Raw genomic sequence first — 24,031 nt, forward strand, 5'->3', positions numbered from 1 at the left:
CATGCATTCTGTTTTGTATATACCTTTGTATTTCGTTATGCAATCAGGTATTTCCGTTCTGAACTCTATGTTGGCAGTAGTCCCACAATATTTGCAGTTCGGTGTGTAAAATACACAGTCTATACTGCAAGGTTACTGTCAGAATTTAAATAAGATTTTTTACATTTCTGGTCCTCACGAAAAAGTGTTTAAGGTGTTGCAAAGTCTTAAATGCAGTTCACCCATCTCCCAGTCCTTTAAGAGACACAGCAAGTTGATTATCTTCACCTTAGCACTGTGTTCACCCTTAATGGTATGATGCCAGGAGATACCATCACTCCCCTTGACCTCTGGCATGTTCTCAATTAACGGTTCTGACCTTAATGAAGGGAACAATTGGGAACTGTGTTGCTTAATCTTATAATGAAATGCACATTAGCAGATACATATTCCATATGATCCAGAAACATATAACATAACTTAAAAAATGGAGAGACTTGCAAAAAAATAGGAAGAGGTTATTTTAATCAAGCAAAAACAGTTATAATCACTCTTTCTAAAAATAAAATTAGACTCTTTATCAATCCTTAACATCTGCATTTAATATTTTCTTCTAAACAAAAATACAGATGCAGCAAATTACAGTCTTTGACAACGTACAGTATTTACCTTCTCTTACACTTATTTTAATTCTAATTTGGTCATTAATACTAGACTCATTACTGCAACGTGTTACTTGTAGTAAAAGTGCCACAATTGAACTATAAACATGACATTGCCATCTTAAAACTGCTTTGCTATAAATTGTAGAGAATATACAGTTACAAAGTCATTGTGTTTTTATCAAAATATACAAACCCCCCCAGACCTAACACAAGCTATCAGTATTTTTCTTATGAACTATACAGTTATATAAAATATTTGTAAAATTATCTTTATATGTATAAATATTCTACCTTATTTGCTTTGGTCTATAATTATCATCATACAAGTCCACTTAGAAAATATCTCCGTGTACTTTCTTTGAAACATCATTGTACTTTCCCATGTTTATTCTTCTGTTATCCTTATTTAAATGGAACCAAAGCTGCCATGAAACCAAACAGTTCTCAAAGGGTTCACAGCATTCACCAATGACAGAATAAATAAGTGGACTATATTATTACTTCAATCAATGCTGTAGTTATCATTTCAACTGTAGTTTTACCATACCCAAGCTATAGTTTCTTTTAGAATATTCAAGAAAACAAAGTAAACAAATCATATACCATATTTGCACACAGAATTAAGTTGAGATTCACTAACCTTTGTCCTGGTTTAAGTTTTTAACACTTTGTAAAGATGAATGTACATGACTAATTGGAAATGCAGATACCTTACAAAAGAGCCCTATCATATAATATGCAACTTGTAGACATATACCCTCGTTAACTCTTTTAAAACCTCTTAATCTCAGTTAAAATTAATCACATTTTCACAAAATAGTATGAATTGTAAGATTTATTTTGGTGATGTCTTCTGGAAGCCTACCCTTCTGATTCTTGGTGAATGCAAAACAAGAAGCTGGAAGGCTCACCATAACCTTTTGGGTTGGCAGGATGATGGAGGCAGAAACACTTCTTCTAACACTTCTTTCTCCATCAACCTGATGCAGGCACCTCTCTGCTCTGGGCCCACTGTGCTGAGACAAGGGACACAGTGACAAAGCTTGCCTGGGGCGAGATGCTGGGATCTTTACTGGGATCGTTGAGCAGGGACGTAGGAAGTTAGATGTTGCATTTAAGGCATGGGGATGACAAGGAACCCTACAAACTGTCCCAATCCCTGTTTATATATAGGAACTGCCTCAGGGATACATGTGGAAGCAGGCATCTGAGCGTTTACCTATTCCTCCCAAAATCAAACGACTTATTGGGAGTTGCTCTGTCATCTGTTGTCCAGACATTATTCCAAGATGTAGAGGAAGACTCTAAATCTTCTTCTAAATCTTCTGCTGCTGAGAAGAATAGTATTTCTAAAAGACAGGAGTTGCAGACTCATCAGGAGGTGGAAGTTTATATTCACGAGTTCCTTAATCTAGGCTGTTTCAGAAGAACAATTTTCTTTAGACAGATGCAACTGAAAAGTGCTACCAGGCCACTGACAGTTGAATCTTTTGGAATTTTTGCCATTTGGAAGACCGGCTATTATGCATTCCACTGAATCTTTATTACATGTCTCAGAGATATCGTACATCTGGAACACTTTCTGTACAAGCTCTCAGAGACTTAATGCTTATTAGGGTTAACAACAAAACAATCTGGAAAGAAAAAGAGGTTTATGCTTCTGCATGTGTTTGGTAAGTGTTGAGTTACAGAAAAGCACTCCAGAACTCAACTGTACTTCGGCATACCCAAATTCAAGAAACATTTCCTACCTTCACTTCAGAATACATTAAGTCACATTTTCTTTTATAAACACATTATTTTTTGTTTAAACAATTGCAATACATGGTTTCTGCAGCAAAAATTCCTTCTATAGAATATACTTTGAACCTACATATTTATTTTACCCAGAATGATTCCTCACTGTAAAATAGTTCAGTGGCTAGTTTCTTGTAACAGTAACTAGAAGGGGGTTGGTTGGTCATGATTTTTTTCTCCTTTCTCTCTGTATGTATGTTAGAAGTCTATTGTGGTGAAAGTATTTTGGGTCTTTCACATTAAGTTTGTATTATTGCAAATACTAGTTATCCTTTTCTGTATTATATTTTTTCCTCCTTTTGCATATACCAACATATGTTTAAAAGACACAATCTTAGTAAATGATACTAATTAGAGTGGAGTTTTCCCATTCAATGCATCTACATTTTCTCCTATATATATAATTTTGCACTTTTCTTCTCTTTCGCACAACTACCACTCAGAGTATTACTTCTGGAGTTACATTTTGTTTATTTTTCACTTCGCTTCCTTCTGGGCCAAGAAAATGTTGATTTTCCAACAGCTGAGCACTTTCACTGCAAAACTGTTCTTTTCTATCTTGTGGACCTGGACTTTTGAATAGATGTTTCTTCTGGTGCATTCCCAGGGCAGCTGCTGTCTTGCAAATTTTGGGGCACTGAAAGCAAGCGTATCCTTTTCCATTATGCTCACGCACATGCCGTTGCTCATGGTTCCTTTTGGTAGAAAGGTACAGGAAACTCTGTAAGCAGAACTGACAGTGGTAGCGTTTTTCTCCAGTATGAATTCTTTCGTGTATTTTGAGTGTTTCATTTAAAGTGAATGCCTTATTACAGTATTGGCAGACAAAGTCTTTGACACCTAAGTGAATACGTTCATGTTTCTGTAGATTTCCAGGAACTGAAAAACATTTCCCACAGGTTTTGCAGGTATAGGGCTTTTCCCCAGTGTGACACCTCATATGCATTTTTAAGGTGGATGGACTTTGAAATTGTTTTTGGCATAATTCACAGATGTAAGGCTTTGAAGTAGCTACATGCCAGTGCACATGGTCTTGAATTTCTGCGTTGGAAGATTTATCTCTTTCACAGAGCTCACAGTGAAGACTGGGCATTTCTGTGTTCTCTTCTTGACTGGCAGCCTTTTCTTCAGGAGCATTCCTGAGTGCATACTCCCGACTGCACATACTGTGACTTTCCATAACGGTGTTTCTGTTTCCATGCTTTTTCCTCCATTTGGTCTTTTTCATTTTTCTGAGCTGTTTAGATTTCTTTTTTGGTTTGTAATTGTAATACGGTCTCCAAGGCTTATCACTGGAGTCCTGATCACTTACATCATCGCACATTTCTGCCAGCTCCAGGCACTCTGAGCTATAGAGCCTAGATGGGCTTCTTTCCTTTATCTCCATTTCCGACTCCTCAATTAGGTTGTCCTGCTTGGACTCGTGTTTAGATTTGCGGCCCCTTTTACAAAACAGCTTAGATCCTAATATATGCCTTTTTACAATAGCCTCGTTACCAATTTTTACTGTTATTTGGCAAAGAGGAGCAACATTGCTGTCAGTAGATGTTCCAGGTAAGGCAGGCTTTGCAATGTAAGTTTCAGTTTTACTCGATTCTTGAACAGTATCAGTGGTTTTGCTGGATGAACCTCCAGATCCTTGGATGTGCTGCGTATCCTCAGTTGCTTCTGCTCTGGTGCACTGCAGTGTTTTCTTTTTCTCCTTAATAGTTTTTGGTTTGGTAATGCATTTTCCATAATTATCTGACCCATATTTACTGTCATCACTTACAGATTGACTAGGTAGATTACTAGATGATTCTGTCTTACTGTTTTCTACGGAAGTGACTGTTTTACTGTGCATTATTACCGATGAAACTCTGCTACTGTGCATTATAACAGAGGGTGCAGAACTGCTGTAACTGATTACAGAGGTTGAATTTTCATTCACGTTAGTTAAAGACACAATTGAGGAATCATACTCACGAGAACTAGAGTCATTTGGGGCAGTGGAACCTCTTTTGTCAGCTGTGAAAAAGTCTCTTTGCAGGTCAGAATTTAAGATACCTACTCCCCAGGAGGAAGAATTCTGAGTATTTGTGGAAGGTGCTGCATCGTTACACGAAGAGGTGTCCAGGGCAAGAGTTCTGTTGTTTGTTAGTATATTACTTTGAAAATTCAGTGATGGTAGCTCAGAGCTAAGAGAACTCTGAATGAAGCAGTTACTAGGAGCAGTTTCATTAGCTTGGCTACTTGTTTGAACATTTTCATACGCAGAATTTCGGTAGGACTTATACGGTAGTCGCCTGCATTTCATAGGTAGAAGGCGATAAAGTTTGTACGGGTACATGCTTGGTTTTAAGCCTCCATTGGCTGTCTTCTTATTTACTGAGAGGCGATGGTCAATTGCATGGAACGATTTCTGATGATTTTTTAGAATATAGTAAGTCATAAAAGTCTCCAGGCAGAAAATGCACTGATAGCGTCTTTCTCCGGTGTGCCAGATCTCGTGTCTGGTGCGATACTCAGCTAATGCAAATACTTTGTTGCAGTAGTGACAAGGGTATGTTCTTCTCCAGGAATGCACATTTGCATGTCTTCGAAGGCTTGACAACGTTACATAACTACGTTTGCAAACTATACAGGTATATAATATCTGCCCATCAACAACTTTAACCAAATGATCTGTTTCTGGTAAAGTGCAGTTTGCATTAGAATAATCAGTGATGCTGTTTTCAGACAATAGAGGCTCTGCGTTTGCATATGAACTTCCATTCCTTCCATCTGTGGCAGTATAGTTATCTGAAAAATTTTGTTCATTTCCATTGTGAACAGATAAGCTACTTGATCTCATACAGACTTGTTCATGACTTTCCAGTATATTTAGATTTGCAAATTGCTTGCTGCAGTATTTGCATACGAAAGTTTCCTGATTCTCTGAGTGGAGCTGAAGATGAGTACTGAGTAATGCCCTGTCACTGAATGATTTCGCGCAGCAGTTACAGTTGTAAGCAGGTGGAACACTTGCTGCAGATCCAGAGATATTAGCAGATTTGTTTTCCTCTTCTCTGGGCAAATGGAAATCTGCTTTACTCTGAGGTTTTGGAAAGGAAACAATTCTCTGGTCATTAACTGCTTCACGTGGGGTTTCTGTGTTGGTCACTGTAGAGGCCGGTGTTTTTGCTACAGCCAAACCAGTCCCCTGGGACTTGAAAGCTGCCTTAGGAGTACTGCATGCTTGTTTTGCTGGCTGAACAAGTGGTGTTGCTTGGTGGTTTTCATAGTGGTCTTCAACTGTCTTGTATGAAGGGCTGCTGTCCTGTTCAAAACACGGTGTTCCTTGAAAAGTATCTCCTCCCGAAGAAACCGCATAGGAGTGCTCTGCCAGCGTACTGGCTGGCTCGGCATCTTTGCAAGCATCGCTTCTGTCGAGGCTGACGTTGGGTGTTTGTATTGTCTCAGATACCTTTTTGAAGTTTGCCCTCAAATCAAGTGGAGAAAACAAACTGTTTTCAGTTTCAAAAATTGAGAATGCATTTGTAATTCGTGGTCCATTTGTAACAGCAGATTCTTCGTGTCTCTTTTCATGTTTTTCCTCTTTAACAGTCCCTTTCTCATTGATACAGTATGCATAGGGGCAGGGGGAGCTTGAGAAATTAACATCTGTAAGATCTTCAAGAAATGATATTCCCAATTTTTTCCCTGCAGCTGCCAGGTCTGTTACAGTCTCCTGTCTCTTAACAACGACTGTGGAACTGTAAATGTAGTTCAGTATTTCTGTAAACACTTCAGCTTTGAGATCATCTAGCTCCAGTACATGACCTGAAATACAGATAGTACGACTCCAAAAAATGTTTTTAAAGTAAAGGCTTGAAGCTGCCAGCACATTACTATGGGCTTTAAATTTGGTGTCTTCCACAATGATGGTGACATCACATAAAATACCCCTAATGCGCTGTTCATTTAAAATGGAAAGTACAGTGTCACTGTGGAAGTCGTCTTTGAGATCCTTTGAATGAGACATGACTGTCATCTATAAGGAAAAAAAGAACAGTGTAAATATATTTTGAGGCAATTTTCATTCATTTTGATTACATATCAAGTTTATAGTTCCATAATTTTTTATAATTGTTTTTAAACATATTAACTTTTAAAATGTTGAGAACGAGTAAAATGTTGTCATAGCATTTCAGGTTGAAGTCACGTAGGTTCATTCACGCCAACACCACTGAAGGTAACCTGGCTTCTCAGGACAGCAGGGATGATTTATATACAGTGATCACCAGGTAGAAATTATTTTCTCCCGGTTGTCTGACACTGCAATCTTAGATGCATTATCAGCTTCATCAGTTGCATATTGTTCCCCATTTCATTTGGGCTGTGCTACTGTCTCAACGTACAAGTCTCTCTAGATCTGACAGATACAGCACCTGCAGCTCATTGGTGGGAGTCAGACCTTCCCTGCGCCTGCACTGCCCCATCATCCACACGGTGCCTACCATTGGGGACCACGACCACCAGCTCTTGTTTGTGCCACTAGATGCATCTGCTCAACTTCACACTAAGTGACTCACTGAACCCTTGGGGTAATTCCTCAGCACGTGACCAAGGTATTTGGCAGGCGCTATGGGGAAGGAAAGTTGAATCGCTGTGGTTCTGTGGATACCAAGGACTTTGCTTTCTGGGGCTGCTTGTCAAACAGTCATGTTAGAACACAGCCACATTTGATCAGCTTATTAAATCGGTATTTAAAACAGGGATCAGAGATTCCCATGAAATAAAGTTTCAGCTACAGGATAAGGCTTTATAAACAACTGAGTGCACAAGCAACAAAGTTTTATAAATGATAGCAGAGCACATGTAACATTGCTTACATAATTTACACACTATTAAAGAAGTTTCTTAGATAAATAGTTAAAACCCTGAAATTATAAATTCAGGGAGTAAAATGGGTAATAGAACATTTTTTCCTTAGTTAATAGCTTAGATTCATAGTGTTCAGTTTATAATGTAACAGTGTTTGTTCTTAATTTCTACGAAATAATAAGATTTCATTGCAATAGCAAATACTGTTAAATAATTGCCAATTTATAATAATGAGGTTCAGTGTTGACCAAAAAAATGTTTAGATTATCCAGACTGTACAGTATGGCTATGCAGTGGTTTACTGACTGAAATAGAAGATGCAAAATATGAATGAAAAACACACTGATAAAAGAAACAGATGGATTTAACATCATGTATATGGAAAAAATCTCTGGTTAAACCAGATCATTTTTGTTTCATTCAAACATCAAATGAAAGGGGTTGTTTTCACTTGTTTTTTGTTTTTCCCCAAAACTAGTAGACAAACAGTTATGTTTTCTACTACTGCTGACCTTTGCTGACCAGGTCATCAAGAAACAGTTGTCCTACTGACACTTACCAATCACTACAGTAAAAAATCTGCATATTTAATTTTAAGACCCTTTTCTTCCAATTTGTGTAATCAAAATGCACCTTAAATAATGACCAACTGCAGGTATTTTGTAATACAGGTTAAAACAGCCCCATGCTGTAGTGCTCTAGTAAGACAGGAGTACCTTCTGAGCATTCCAGTTACTCTTCCAAATGGAAATGCCAAGCTTAAAAATCATTATGGCCCTTACCACCAGAAAGTTTACATTTAATATGCTAACTTATTTTTAAGATGGGTCAGATCCAAAGCGTGAAATAAGGTTTTGACTCATATTCACGAAGCAAGCCAACTGAGAACACATTGGTTTGCCCACCCAAGCTATTTGAAAGTAGTCCTTCATTGAAAACAGGGTCTTTATCACAAAGTAGTAAGGGACATAGACACATGCTCTAGCTGATCTAGTTGCACTTTGGACAGCGTATCACAAAGCTTATTTCACTGCAAATCAAATCATGAAAAAAAAAAAAAAAAGGAACGACCATCTTACTGTTAAAGCAAACAAAATATAATTTGATATATTTCAGATGAGGCTTGGAAGTAAGATTTGTACCTTACAGTGTAGTCACTGTTTCTGTCAGGGAGGTATTACCATGCAAATGGCCCAAACTGCTAATACATCTACTGACTGAGAATTTTCAAGGCACAAAATTCAGAAAAATCGAAATAGTGATTTTTAAAGAATATGCTTATATATACCATGGACAGAAAGAAGTGAATTCATCAGTACAGTTGTGGTAGAAATGTAGATGTGTATTATTTTGATTATCTGGTCACTCATAGCTGTAAATCTAGATGCAGTGTTTTGTGCCTTTAAATTATAAAATCATAGTTTGTGTTTGTTCATTACATTTATTTGTCTTAAAATAAATATTTATTCATTTGTAGTGATAATATAAAATTCACAGTAATTGAGTACAGTTATTTTCTTTGGTTTGGTATCTGAAAAGAAGTAAATAATTTTAGGTTGTTTCTATCCTATCAAGTCCTGGACAGAAAGAATACTGACAAGAACGCTTCTTCAAGCAAGCAGCCACTATCACATAATTGATTCTTTTTTCTCATTGACAATGTCTGAGATTACATCTAACTTGCTCATATGATGTTGTACTAGAAACCAACTGTCAGACATCAAAAACATTTCACAACGGGAGCTATTGATAGAGTTATTTCCTGAGTATAAGAAATAAATGATGTCAGCTCTACTTCCCAGTGAATTACCCCCAAAGGAGCTTGCCTGTGTTTTTTCTGTTTCTTTACAGGAGACAGCTGGTTTTAGTTCAAAGATGCATCATCTGACATACTGTTTGCTAAATATATCAGAGTTTCATACTAAGAGGCATTTATATGCGAAGTCTAGTGTTTTTAGTAGAAGTCTTGCTATTCAACTAGCTATTTCAAAGTTTACCCTCTTGAGAAGAGAATCTTTTCTATTTCTACTTGAGTTTATATAGACTGCCAATTTTTGTAGCCTGTGAACCATGGACATGGTGGTATCCTAAGTAAAACATTGAGCTAGATTCCTCGTATACAAGCAGCAGAAACTATCGTTTGCGTTTTGGACGTGTACTTTTTTTTTCCCCCTATGTGCTAAACCATCTGCTATTGTAAAGTTACACAGAAAAATTCCAGAGCAAATTAGTTTTTAGATTCAACACTTTTTGTTTCTGTTTCAAACTATGCATTCCCAAAATAGTCCATTTATTCATGTGTGTAATGATTTTCTCTACTGGCTTTTATTGTACCTGTCTTGCTTCCTTCATTTGTCAAAAATGTACCTGAAGCGCTGTAAAAACAAAATGTCCTACCTAGAACACACACAAATGGATTATTTTAGGAATAGTTTACATTTCATTTCAAGTTGGCATGGCAAGAAGAAAAGCAGCATTTTAGTTTCCAGGAGTTGTCTGCTCTAACCAAGAAACATAGAATTAATAAGAAAAGATATCCATCTTCATTATTATAAAAGGTAGTTATAACATTACCTTTTCTGACATCAACAGAATACCACTGCAGAACAACGTAACTTCTAATGTTATTTTCATATTTAACAGAAAGAAAGGTCAGAGACTGATGCATCCAAATACAAATGTGACTAGCCATGCCTCACAGCTGATGCTGCTAATTATAAGAACTAGATCAGTCAACTCCACATGGACACTGCAGAGGCAAGATGCCACTGCTGGTTTTCATATCAATATTATTTTGAAGTGAACAAAGATCACAACAGTCTTTCTGGCCTACAAATACCAAATATAACAAAACAAAACAAAAAATCCTACCCAAGAAGAACAGTTCCAATCTAGGAATATTATTTTTAACTCTTGCTAAGCTTTGAAATCTATTGCCAGGCAAGTGCACCACATTACCCAAGAGGAGACTTCAGTCCCCTAAATTTAAAAAGGCAAGATAACGGCACCAACAAAATCCCGCTAGGGCCAATTGCCTGTACTCAGGCCAAATAAAAAACAAGAGTCTGAAAAACTGTTATTACAGTTTATCAACTTTCCGTTTTTTAATTCCTCACATTTCCACTGGGATTTTAAAGAAGGTGCTAACACTTCCTGGTGCTGCTCTCAAGGCAGACACAGCGTCGTAGGGCCTCACTCCTCCAGGTCCAGCCGGGCAGGTTGGCCATGCCAGGCTGCGTGGAGCAGGCGGCCTTCAGCCGGCCTCCTGCCTACAGCCTCAGGCACACAGGGAAATTTTAATGATGGCTAATTATATTTAAGAGCTTGCAGCGGCTTGCAGCGTAGTGCTACGCTCGACGTAGCGATGCACTACTTCTGCAAGCACACTGACACGTTTTCTATTTCAGACTCTTGGTTCTTGCATCCTTACCTATTGATATAACATTTCGCTCTTCTATTTATTACAGCTTCGTAGGCATTATGGACTTCAAATCATTTTTTTCACACCGCTTCCTCCAATTCAGACAGCTGGAGGGCGGCAGAACAGCCCAAGCACACTTTTAGTACCGGCACTCCCTCACTTCCCAGCTCGGCCCTGCGAGCTCATGGCACGAAAGCAGCCTCGGGGACCCCCGCAGCCCCCGGGGCCGCCTTTCCCCAGCCTCGCCCCTCTCCCAGCCCGGGGCCGCAGCCCCCCGCCCGCCGGGGCTCGCCCCGCGGCCCGGTGCCGCCGCTGCCCACACGGTGGAGCTGGACGCCCGCGCAAGCCCCGTCCCCTGTAACGACCGAAGGCGGGCGGGGGCGGCTGCTGCCCCTGTGCGAAGGTGCTCCGCTCCTCGGGGGGCTCCATCGCCACCGCCGGCCGCCCCGCACGAACGCCGCACAGTGCAAGCTCCCGGCGCAGCACCTTAGCGTCAGTGCATCGGCCTGTCCCGGGGCAGAGCCTCCGCGGGCAGCAAGCGTCGGCAGCCCCTCGGCGGCAGATAAGGCGGCGGCGCTTCCTGCTTCTGGTAACAGCGTGCCCCGTGCGCGGCGCTCAGCCGAGCCTCGAGCCGAGGAAGCGACGCACATTAGCCTGCAACGTGACTTTTCCTAGCACCAGCACAAACGCTTAAGCAGCCTGACGCTCGAATGCAGCGCAACTCACTGTGTCCGAGCTACAAGGCGACTAAAACCGCGTCTGCGGGGTCCCCCTCGGCAGCGAGGAAGGCGAGGGCGGGCGGCGGGCTGGCGGGGCAGGTGCCGGCTTCCTGGCGGCGCGGGGCCACCGATGGCGGGCGGGAGGGGGCCGCCGCCATTTTGCGGCGCTGCTCCTGGGCGGCCGGCTGCGCCCGGGGCCGGGGCTGTGCGGGCCGCTGCCGGCGCCGCGCTGGTTTCCGCGGGCCGGGTTCACGTTAATTTCACATTAAGCTTTGCGCTTAATTTACGCGGCCGCCTGGGGCGTTCATAGTGTTAGGAAAGGTGTTTATGGGCAAGCACCGCAAATTTAAAGCGGTGAGGAAATCCAGCGATTCCCTGTATCCGAACCCCGTTTCTGTGATCACCAGTGCGGTTTGATCCACGTTTAGCGTTCCTTTAACGCCTAACAAAGAAATTTATTTGCCTTGCTCTCCTTCAAAGCCTTTCTCACACGAAGAAAGAGAAAGCGTCTGTGGAGAAATGGAACTCACTACAGTAACTAATGCAACTCCCCACTAAAAAGGAGAGAGATGAGGTGTTTCCTTTAAGTAACCATATCTGAAAAAAAGCTACTTTCAGATCTTGAAGTACCTCTAGCATTTACCTTCTTTCTTTATCTGATTATCTTGTTTTTAACCATATATAAATTAATAAAGTATCAAGGAGATGTATGTTTTGAGCAGTCATTCTCTAATTTCTCTTATTTTAAATTATTTATTACCTCAGGAAACAAGTGCAACAACACTACTAGTGCTTCAGAAACACTAACAAATGTAAACCTGAATAAAGAAGGAAGGAGTTTGATTTGCTTTAGCTATATACCCCAACATATTTGGTACTGCCTTCCTGCACATATTATTCCCTCTGCCTCTTTCCCAGGTACTCGGAATCATGAAGCTAAGGGAAAAAAAAAAAAAAAAAAGGAGTTTTGAGTCAGGTGGAAAACATGTAACATAAGTGAGAAGCAGATTTTCATACTCACATGAAGGTTATTTTAATCTTGGCCTTTGTCTATTGTTTATGTACTGTTGCTTAGTATTGTTTTAGGCATATATATCTATCAATATGTATTAATGGAGATTTCTGACATGTGCCATAAGAAGTATTTGTGACAAATGTTTTGTCAGTAGGAATACAGTAATAAGGATTAAATTAAACCTGTAATACATTAAAAGAAAGAAATAACCATGCATTACTGAGCAATAATAAATACAAGTATCATTTTACATTAAGTGAATCAAATTTAAGGAAGAATATGTTTTGAATTCCCACTAAATCTTCATTAATATTGCTTTATTTGTATTGTTTTTAAAATCAGAAGCACAACTGTCATTTGTTTAGCAGATATCCTCAATTTAGAGACATTATTTTATTTGTTCTTGACCCTTTGATGTCCTGGCAGTATCTATAGACAATGTAACAGAGCTGAACTGATTTTTTATTTTTATTTTTTATTTTTATTTTTTTTTGTGCGTGTGTGTGTTTTAATTAATAGTGTGTTTTCTTAGGGCAACTTTAGCTCATCAACTATACAAAGAATCCCTTTTTCTGTGGCCAGCACTGTAATTGAAGGTGCTAATTTCCACAAATATGTTTGAGCTACTTGGAATTCACAGTCACATCAGCTTCTTATACATTAAAAACACTTCAGAGTAAGAAATTCTTTATGAGGCCATCTTGACTGCACCCAAGACTTTACCTTCCCCTTATAATCATTCATGTAAAAACATTTAGATGCAAAGAAAATGGATTACTTCTTACATGGTATAATTAATTACAAGGTATAGAGAAAATTGCCAGCAAAATTCTTTAAAATGAATAAACAATCCCAAGGCTGCTGGAGTGTGCTGTGTGAATGCTTTGCTGAAGTCTGATAATCTCACTTCTGCAAATCATGGCACGTGGTATTTTTTCCTTAAGAGTATTTCAGGCTGCCCAGGAAAAAAGAAAAAAAATGTTCTAATATTCCTTCCTAGCCAAGCAGTTTCAGTTCTTAAACAACAGCAGGAAACAACATACATAGCATTACCATCTCTTGCAAATTCCTTATGAGTGACAGGATTTTGGACAGGACTTGACTGGTTTCCTTCTCAATGCCTTGAGAAGACCAGCCTATCGAGGAGAAAAATGCTTGGATGGACTGCTTTTGCTCTCACAGCTGAGGCCAAGGCAACTAGTGATGCTGCTGAGAAGGAAAACAAAGCTCTTCACCCATCAGGCAGCCCAACACTTCACTCAGGCATCCCAAAGTGGCTCCACTCCACTTTCTGTCACATGAGCAAGGGAAAGAGTAGCTTTGCATAACCCTTCTCCTCTTCCACAGCTTTGAGTGGAGTTAGAAGACAGGGGAAGGAGCCCATTTATGGAGGCCCGTGGCAGCTGCCTGCTGCTCGAAGTCTGACCAGGACAGGGACACGCCTGGCAGAACTCATTCAATTGTCAAGCTGCACATATGCACCAAAGAAAGAACAAGTCTTTCCCTATGGTATATTGGCTTCAATATTAATTTTAGTTATGGTGTAATCTAAGTCCCATTAACACTAAACACATCCAAATAATTTTTGAAGGTATAACTAAGATTGTCTCTCCACCAGTCTAAAGAAGAAAATGAAGCGAATGCAATACCTGACATAAATCCAAATTCTTCTTTAGCACAAAATAGAAAAGCTTATGCTGTATTGCTACTAAGAATCAGCTGACTTTACATCTTGCTATCTCTGAACAATCTCAACATTATTTCCATTTAAGTCTTCATATTTTTTTCTATGCTGCTGACAAGCTACTTTCTGGCCTCCCACACTTCTGGGACAGAACACAGTCCTTAGCAAGCATAGATCAATTGCAGTCATGAAGCTATGTTTACAGACAGTGTTTTCAATTTTTCTATTGTTGACCTTTGTCAACAAAATTAGCAAATTAAACCTTTAAGTTCTTTTCATTTTGGACAATTACTATGTTGCCCATTCGGTTATCAGAAAGACAAAATAAAAGTAGTGCAACCAGCCTTTTGTTTTCAAATTTTCAGAGGAAACAGCCTTTGAATATCTGAATCAACATACATAAGAGCACCAGATAAATTGTGTGCTCAGGGCGCCACTATTATTCTCGGTCAGGTGTGCTGGGGACCAGGCAGATAGAGCCATTGTTGCCCTTCACTACATACAGCTGATGCAGCAAATCCTGCTAGGCTGAAAACAGAGCTAAATCCCTTCCCCCGGCGACACCCCTGCTTTGGTGGCTTGCTCTATAGCCAATTTTAAAACCGGAATCGGTCTTAAAGCTGTTAACTAGCCACCGCTGATCACCAACGTTCCTTATTGAATTTAATTGTTTTTGGCATTTATACTGCTAAAATTTAGCGTGCCAAAAGCAACGCATAAGTGATAGCTATTACTCTGAATCATTGCGTAAGTGTGGCAATTAATTTTGGCAACTTGCTTGACACAGAGAGTAACTTCGGCTGTATGTTCTTAAATATTCTTAGACTCCATTCTGTGCTGACCCAAGCCTTACTCCTCTTCTGGCCTGCTGTATGCTTCCAACCTAAAAGCTAGAGCAGGGCCTCTGTGCAAGCTATGGGGGAGGACTGTGGCAGTGAGAAGAAAATCTTGATGGCTCTAGCTCCAGTTTGTGCTGCGTGCTCAGCCACTAATGTGAATTACCTCAGGTACAAATCCTAGCCAGACAGTGAGCTCAGTTCAGATGGGGAACATCAAGAAAAAACAAGAACAACAATCAGTCAACTTGCATCTCCTTAATAATTCCCTGAACTCTTACTGACTCAAAAGGCTTAAGAGTATTGTAGTGCTTGATGCTGTATAACAACAGGGTTTATGGTTCAAGATCGTAAAAAGATTCATGTGATAGTGTTCAAACTATCCAGAATTATACTGGATTCTGGTTTACTTGACCACTGAGTGTTATAGAAATGTTTAACATTTTCAGGATAATATTTGTGTGCTAAATCTCAGTGCTGTGTTACGTATGAAGCCCCCTCTCTTAATGCATACTACAAAAAATTGAATGGGAATGTTTTAATGGATTTGAAGAGGGTTTTATTTAGGCTATTGATTACAACACCTTAATTTAAGCTCTGAATTTGCAGATCCACATTTGTACTGTCTTTTTAATTATTAGCATTTTGGACTTAGACGTATCATCTAGGGGGTGACAATTAAGCCAAAGGGTTGTACAGTTTTCATTTTATATGCAAATGAATACTTTGAGAAGAAAGGCCAAAAATACTGTGTACATAAACTTGCTGAAGTCAGTAAACAAATTTGTCAAAATGGATCTTGCGTATCTGAAATTTTTTAATCCGTGAGTATAAAACAAAACAGTATGATACAAACACTTGCACAGAAAGTATGAGTACTGCCTAAATGCTACGTCCAAATCTTATTCTGAAAGTCCAAGGACAATTGCCATTCTGACTTCTACAGATTTTTCTCTTTCCCCCCCTTCTCTTTCTGTTGTTGACTGTGAGAAGGCAACACGTGTTCACATCTCTTTGCCTGGATATGTTGGATAGAATGAGAGTGCTACAGACAACACTAGGTTTTGTTGTTGTTGTTCCAAGTGGCTTTAGTTTGTCATCATGTCAAACAGAATAATCATACTTGCATCCAAACGCTGGTGCAAGATTCAAATTTACAATGGCTGAGCATTTCTGAAAGGCAACAGAAACCTTCATTTTCGTGTTCTGTTGTCATAAAGGAGTTCTATTAAGTATTCAGAATCTCAGAGAAAGGTTTCTATTCGCAGACCAAACCCAGTATGTCAATTCCAAGTCCCATTTAAAGCTCAATTTAAACTCACAAGAGATTTCCACTGAAAACATGAGTTTTTTAGGTTTAAACCTTTGAGTACTAAGAATCCACATTGGGCCATGCACAGAAATCTTTTTATATGGTGATTTTGAAAATACATGCATTATTATGAGCACATGGTATGTAAATGCATTGGGCTGCTTAATAAGTATTCACTGGCACACATCTGCAGCTTTGCTTATGTACCTTTTATTCCTATGTGGTTGCCAAGGAAACAGGTTATGGCCCAGTATTCTACCTAAAATATACCAAGCAAGAATTCTATGGTAATTTACTTAAAATAGGTATAACTTTGATTTTCCAGTATATTGCTTCTGCAAGTCCAGGTAACTTGAATCTATCTACTTTTAATATTTTATTAATTTAAACTTCTAATTCCATCATATTGTCTCTGATTATCTGTTATCATTTTCTGTCATACAACGTTGTGTATTAAAAGTAAACAACTACAGAAACATTTTAAGATATTATAGGAATTCCAGACATTTTTGCTTTTTTTTTTTTTTAATTCAGTTCCTTATCTTACATTTTGCCTAGTACCCTTAATTATGTATTTCTACTTTAAGATTTCACAACATTAACGACTATGATCCAACAGACCGTTTCCTACTGAAATTTATGCAAATAGTGCCACTGAAATCAATGAAACAATTCCCTTGCTGTAATGCAAATTATACTCTGTGATGCAAAAGACCACATTCAAAATTAATGAATTAATCAGGGTTTCATGGATTATTTCATTCAATACCTACATACATCAAATCTAAAGCACAACTACTAGACATGTTTATTTTAACCACGATGATTATTGTATATTCACAGTAAGTAGAAAGTAAACTGATACAATTTGAAAATGTCATGCAGAACTCCTATTTTGAAATACTCTGGTTATTCATCCTTTAATTTACGAAGTGCTGTTTATACCTCATAATTCAGTAGCTTTTTTTTTTTTTTTACTACCCCTGATTACAGTCATATATAAGGGTAGAGGTTAGCCATTTCTAGCTGAACCACCTACAATTATATCAGAAATGGGTGTTGTCACTAGGAGAGTTCCTCTACCTTTGTCGTATGGCACAGACTGGTAATGAACATTGGTGGCTCGGATCCACTTCCAGAGTTAACTTTCTGGCAAGCTCAGGAGGTTTCCTGGCCTGCCAATACGTTTGGTTTGTACAGATCATTGGAGGCTGTAACAACCTGTTAGAAACATCTTTTCTGTCTGATTTTACTTCACTAACTTCTATGGCAACAAAAGCGCAGCAGGAGGATGGAAAAATCCAACAATACTGATAACTGCGTAGAGTGATACAGTACCACAGCGATAACAGTCTCTGAAAGGATTCTTAAAAAGGTAGATCTTAACCAAAAAGAAGTCATGCAACAACATGGTTTTAAAGTATTCAATACTTAAGCTGTTTTTCTGTGTGAGTTTTAAAGAGATTTCAGCTTGCTATGATCACCCCATAAATGTACGTGACTAAAATCAGGTTGTTCTTCTGTTAGCACCTTTTAGAAGTGGTATTGACAGCTATGTTCTGCAAAATAATCTCAGTAATTTTGTGACCTCTGTGGCTACTGTGTGTCAGCCTGCAAAGGGGAAGATCCAAATGTAATGACTAAATTATTAGTCAAGTACCAATTGCCAAATACATTGTGTAATTCATCTAAATTTTTAGTGGAATGCTGTGGGACTCTAAATCCACATCTGGGTGCTTGCAACACATCAGCAATAGAACAGGACAGCTAACCAGACTATTAGGAATACTGCGTCTGCCTGCATTGTTTTATTGTGTTTTAACCTGCGTATTGTAAACTGGATGCTGTTTCATATGTCCAAAAAAGAAATCTGAGCATGGTTTCAAGTTTAAAACCATTTATTTTATTGGGATCGCTGCAAAAATTAGACTAAAAACAATCCTTGGCTCTACTTCCCTTCCCCCATCTCAACTATATCCAAGTCATTCCTAACACTTCTACCTAATAAGACCTCAAATAATGGAGGCTTCACAGCTTTCTCAGACAGTCTGTTCCTGAGTTTTGCAAGTTGAAGTCAGTGGAAAGCAAGTGTTTTTTAGGATTAGCTATCACAGTTTGCCAGATTAGAAAACAAATTATAGTATGGGGAGAAACAATCATCTTTACTAGTCAAATCCCTTGACTGCATATAAACTGTCAAAACCAATTACAAGTTATTCTTTATCTTAAAAGCGTCCCTGCATTTCTGCAGTCTTTCAGAGAGCTTTTTCTTTCTCCTCTTTCTATTCTGCCACTTTTCTTTCGGCCTCTTTTATTACAGATATCACCACAAGTCTTTTCTGGGCAGCTCTTGTTCTCCAGAATACACTTCCTGTATCTCTCTGCTCAAATGACTCATCATTGTTGAACATCCTGATTTTATGTTATTGTACATAAAACCCCCTAATAACATTTCATATAATAGTTTAAAAATTATTCAGAACATGGCTTTGTTCCAGAGATCCTAAACAGAATCAAATTGTTTCATACAGCAACTGCAAAATCTTACAGATAAGGAATTACGACTGAGCTGACAGCCTTTTTTATATTCCAGCAATTAATCATACATACATCTTCCATTTGCAAATATACCACTATACTTTTATAAACAGCAGTATGCAGGTACTACAGGATCCATTACTTTGGCTTTAAAATGTAAAAAGATAAGCTTTTGTTTTGTTTTTGTCTGAGTACATTTTTAGTATATCTTGATTTTAGTAAATATTCTACAGCTTATACATATGCCTGTAACAAAGACCAGAATGAAGGAGATTTGCATTAAGCCATTATCCCAAACACCAATAATGTCCTAAGCACATCTACATTGACAAATGACTGTCAAATATTATGGTGAATGGGAATCTTAAATATACAGGAATCCAGAAGTAAAGGAGCTTATCGAAGCTAAAGAATTTCCAAATTTGACAACACTGGAATTCAAATGTAGTACTAGACAAAATGAAGCCCTTTTAAAACACAATGAAACAATTCCCATGATAAAATACAACAGAGACACTAGATGACCCAAAGGTATTAATTAAAAGGGTTAATTGTTACCCGTCCATTACTACCAGAGTCTCTGTGATAGTCTCACAAATATGATCTGAACATAGTTTCACACTGCTGCAGCTTCAAATCAAAATGAAGTTTAGAGCCAGAAGTAACCTGAATCAGAAATATCATTGAAAAGCAGTAGGATAATGCTTAAATGAATGATTTTTAGTTTGATTTCATTTTTACTCAAGTTTTGTGTAGATTTTCCATTAGGCAGGAGTGGAATTAGCATGGATAAAACACATTTTGATTATAAAAAGGAGGGCTGAGTATTAGCAATTACGCTCCTAGGATAAAACTGTACAGAACCCCCCTCCCTCCCAAATAACATCCGACAGACTGTGCTCGAGGTGTGAAAAACTGCACCTGTCTCTATCCCCTGTAGCCAAGAAGAATAACACGGATGGAGTTTACACCAGAGCTCGTATGGCACCTCTGGCTATAACGTTCTGAAACTGTATTAGGTGGGTCTAACTGCCATGGCTATACATGCAGCAAGCCACATAGAACAGTCAAACTGGAATCATCTTGCAAATTACTGGAATCCTCCTTAGTAAATAAATCAGTTTCTTTTGCTAGAAGAAATTATTGTCCACTGGCTGCCAATGAGTTTTTCCAGAATCATGAAAGCACTTGAGTCCAGCCATATTAATCACAAGAGGACTTGCATCCCCTAATAAAAGAACATATTTGCAAATGGATTTAAAACAACTGTAGTGAAGTGTGCTCATGTAACAGAGCTGCACTTGCTTTAAATGCCTTGAGTGGATATATTTGAACACAAAGCCATAATAAAAACAGTTTAACTCAAAGTGCCCCATCTCCTCTAAAAATAAATATCAATGGCAATAAATAGATTGCTTCTGCATAGCATTAGCTCAGCAACATCCTTTAAAAATAACCACACAAAATAAACAAAAATGCAGTTTTGATAACTACATGTAATGGCGCACACCATATAACATTTCAGACCAAAAAAAAAAAAAAAACAAAAAACCATCAGAAGGAATCTACTGGAGATAAATCAAATTACAAAATAACATGCAAACTTTAATACGTCACTTGAGAGATGCTGTTTATTATGTTTTCAGCTCAGCTTCTTTAGGTGGAACACAGAAATACTGCACCATGTCAAGCTAATCTCATAATTACGAATCAAATGGTTTTTATTATCATTATTAAGCACTGGCCTATCGAGGCAAGTGACAACAGTCATATTCCTGAGCAGTTTTATGCTGTTTGTTTGGAGTGTACTGAAGTGGTATATTTAGAAATAAATGAGAATTAGTTTGATAGTACTGAAACTCTCAAGGCTATTATTGATATAATTGGCTGTACATCTAAATACCTCCTTTGTATTAATTTTCAGTGCTGGGTCCTCATCCAAACAAAATACACTTAGTCATTTTAGAGTCAAGGACATGAAAGGAAAATGGCTACCCTGCTGCAAAAGTCTCATTGCAGTAGTGAGAATTTCTCAAGTCACGTACAAAGGGGATTTACAAGGAGATACACCACGTTACAAGCACAGTGGAGACATTCAGTAACATCTGTTAACTGCGGCACACATAAGATTTCTGATTTACTGATATTGTTAAAAACATCAGCTAAAAATAGAAATAAGGAATTATAATACTTAATTTTTGCAAAATCTGTGAGGTCTGCATATCACCGTAGACTGCAAGTGAGCTTATTTTATAAAGTCTTACTTAAGATCCTACACAAGTTCTTTTCCAGTCTGGTTAAGCAGCTCTTTAGTTGAACTTCAGAATAGGTCCACTATTTAAATAAAGGTTTATTAACATTACCGTGGCTGAATTCAGCAAAGGTGAAAGAAGGTTTAAACTTACTTCTGATTCTCTACGTTTCTCAGCTACTAAATGTTTCAGTGATACTTTTATACTTGTGATAATGAAACTATCACTTTATATACACGCAGTACAAACCTTGACCTACATGCAAGACTAGGCTAAATTAAAAAAAAAAAAAAAAGAAAAAAGAAAAGAAACTGGGGTACGTTTCTGGAAACAACCAATACAAAACAGGAATAAAATAGTTTTTTTCTTGTGTACAGCTTTATAAACATGGCATCGTTTAATAAATGACAGCCGCATGGAAACACAGAATGAGATGAGATTCTCATTTAGAACCGAACAGAAACTTAACTGTAAAATTTCCATTTGCACTGTGGTATTGCTATTAAAGAGAATAACTTCATATTACATCTCTACTATTGCACCTTTTAAAAGGATTTGGTTGCCAAGGAAACTAGTTCTGGCCCAGTATTAATCTGAAACAAATATATTACAAAAGTTGGTGTAAGTAGTACAGTACTCAATTATTTTTATTCTTAATGCTCAGATTCAGGTTTTTGTACCTAAGGCTGTTAAGCTTTTATTTCATAACCTTATTTTTGTGTGAAGTAAAACACACTTCAGTGAGCTGATACTCGGTTTAAGCTGACAGGGCCATCTATATCAATCTCTCTCTTTAAAGTCCTTCTATGTTAAAATAAAAATAAATGCTGCAGGTGTATGTTTGTAGCCAATTCTGAAAATCTGAGTATGAAGCATACTAATCTTTATTTAAGATTTCGCACAAAACACAGAAAACCGCTTACGACAATTTAAATATTTTTCTTTTTTCTTATCTACCTTAATTTTTATTTTTGCATTTTAACTGCAAGCTCAGTAAGGGTAATAGTCAGCTTTAAAATATAATTGAATCAATAGGGTTTTCAAAAATTCTTTTGTTGCAGAAGCGTTGCCACGCCCTTAGTACATATGATTATTTTAACAGGCATGATTGTTCTACTTTCACAATAGATTTTTTTTAAAAGCAGATAAAAACAATTGTCATGCCAGTATGTGAAGCCAACAATTTAACACTGCAGTTTTCATTATCAATTTAGCACTGTTTTTTGTTTTTTAATCTGAAAGCTACATTCTAAAGCCCATTTCATGTACTTGCAACACTGACCAAGAAATCAGTAAAACATGCAAATCTCAACCTACCTGCGTGTATCACTTAGTGCAGTGTTAGCATGGCAATGCACCCAGCCATTTTTATGTAAAGCGATGGAGATAAATTCTATTCTTGGTCTTCTTGATAATTTTTTTAGAAGCAGTTGTCAAAAATCAGATGGGAAGCAGCTTGAATAGACCGTGATCAGGAGAACTGAGTTTATCAATAGGGAAAGCAGGAGTGGGGAAAAAAATGTCCTCATCCAAGGTTTTCCGAAACTGCAACACAAGGTTTTTTTTTTTTCCTCCTCCTCAGAGTGTTCGAAGCTTGAAGCTGACCACTGCAAAGGCCACTTGTCACATTTACTGAAAATCAGCCTATTGATATCACAGCTGAAAATATAAACTCGACAACCAAAGCCCATTGCACAACGTGGACTGCGTAAGAGTTAAAAATAGATGCGACGTGCCTCCTACCTGCATAATAAATATGTAAGTTTCAAGTGCTTTAATTCGATATTCACATTAATTAACAATACAATATACATTATTTAAACTACAGTAAATGCAAGAAGAAAAAGGGTGACACCATCTGGAAGCACGGTTTGCTCCTTTTTCTTTCTTTCCTTTTTTTTTTTTTTTTTTTTTTTTTAATCCTTTCCAAGGGCTAATAATGTAGTTTGAATGTGATGACAAGCTAACAGCTTACCACATTGCAAATGAAAAAGAATTCTTAAGGTGATGCTCAAATATCTAAGCCTGTAATGAAGCACAAGCCAGTCTTCACTACTGCATGATATGGCACACAGACCATTTAACATACTCACATTTGAGATACTAGGCACGGTATAATGAATTCAATACACAGCATGCACACAGCACAAGCAACGTTAATCCTGCCTGCCATTTTAGGCTTGCAGGAGTAAGATACATACTGCAGCACAGCTCTGGTAAGGGAGGAGGCAAGGGACAGCTCACCTTAAATGCAGTATCTGATTAATGTTGTAAGTGACATTGCGTATCAGCTACAGAGTCTTGGTTCAACTGGGTGGGAGGGAACAAAGAAAATTGTCATCAACTGGTGATGCAAGATGAGCTCCAGTCACTAACACTGTTAGCAAACTCCAAATTCTACAACAATACAGTAGTAGACATTTCAAACTCTTATCAAAATCTGCCTGTGCAATGGCTGAGTCCGCCTGCTGAGGAAAAGAAAACAATCTTCTTGCTTACTGGAGAAAGGCTGGATTGACTACGGTAACATCCTCTTGAAGCAGAAAGATTTCGTATCGCACAAATTAAATCCTGGATGCATTTGCTGTGCTTTTCTAATTTCTAAGTTTTAGAATTAAAAAATAAGACAATTAAAAACAAACAAACACAAAAACATAATTAAAGATGTAATGCTCATATAAATAAATAATTTTTTTCTTCCCTTTCTGCTTTTTCTCTTTTACAGTCCCTCAAAATCCTGAGCAGTATTGACAAACCACACAAGCACAGGGTCTGACTGCATGATCAGCTGTCTGTGTCTACGCTACACCCTGTTAACCACAAGCAGTGTTAGAGCTAAATATATCTGCAATGCAGAAACGGTAGGTGCTGTGCTATACAGTTCTGATTAATTATAAAATATTATTCTATCCTCAGATATAATAAAAAAAAAAAAGAAAAAATGGTGCTGATCTCCTTCAGGCACGGT

At 38.1% G+C, this 24,031-nt stretch overlaps 2 protein-coding genes across 5 annotated transcripts in view; both read right to left on the bottom strand.

Moving 5' to 3' along the window:
- The window catches only part of RASA2 (RAS p21 protein activator 2), a 64,302-nt gene extending 52,182 nt beyond the window's left edge, over positions 1–12,120 (bottom strand). The window contains exon 1 of the mRNA XM_082766987.1: positions 11,434–12,120. The gene's annotated coding sequence lies outside the window, so the exon portion shown is untranslated. The remainder of the gene's footprint in view (positions 1–11,433) is intronic.
- Positions 494–23,366, bottom strand: ZBTB38 (zinc finger and BTB domain containing 38). Of its 4 annotated transcripts, none has more exons than XM_082766978.1 (2): positions 23,308–23,366; positions 494–6,453 (listed from the first exon to the last, which is right to left on the bottom strand). In XM_082766978.1, exon 2 carries the CDS (start codon positions 6,451–6,453, stop codon positions 2,881–2,883), a length of 3,573 nt encoding a protein of 1,190 aa, XP_082623104.1. In that variant the 5' UTR covers positions 23,308–23,366; the 3' UTR covers positions 494–2,880. The 4 variants fall into 4 exon arrangements, with proteins under 4 accessions (XP_082623104.1, XP_082623103.1, XP_082623102.1 ...); XM_082766977.1 differs by lacking the exon at positions 23,308–23,366 and adding an exon at positions 22,381–22,672; XM_082766976.1 differs by lacking the exon at positions 23,308–23,366 and adding an exon at positions 11,194–11,440.
- Between the last annotated feature and the right edge of the window lie 665 nt (positions 23,367–24,031).

Source organism: Aythya marila (assembly GCF_965140915.1).
Source record: "Aythya marila genome assembly, chromosome: 9".
Classification (NCBI taxonomy): domain Eukaryota; kingdom Metazoa; phylum Chordata; class Aves; order Anseriformes; family Anatidae; genus Aythya; species Aythya marila.

What these genes read in the sequence shown, in the direction of transcription:
- ZBTB38 (XM_082766978.1), bottom strand. Translation starts at nt 6,453, where the DNA reads ATGACAGTCATGTCTCATTCAAAGGATCTCAAAGACGACTTCCACAGT.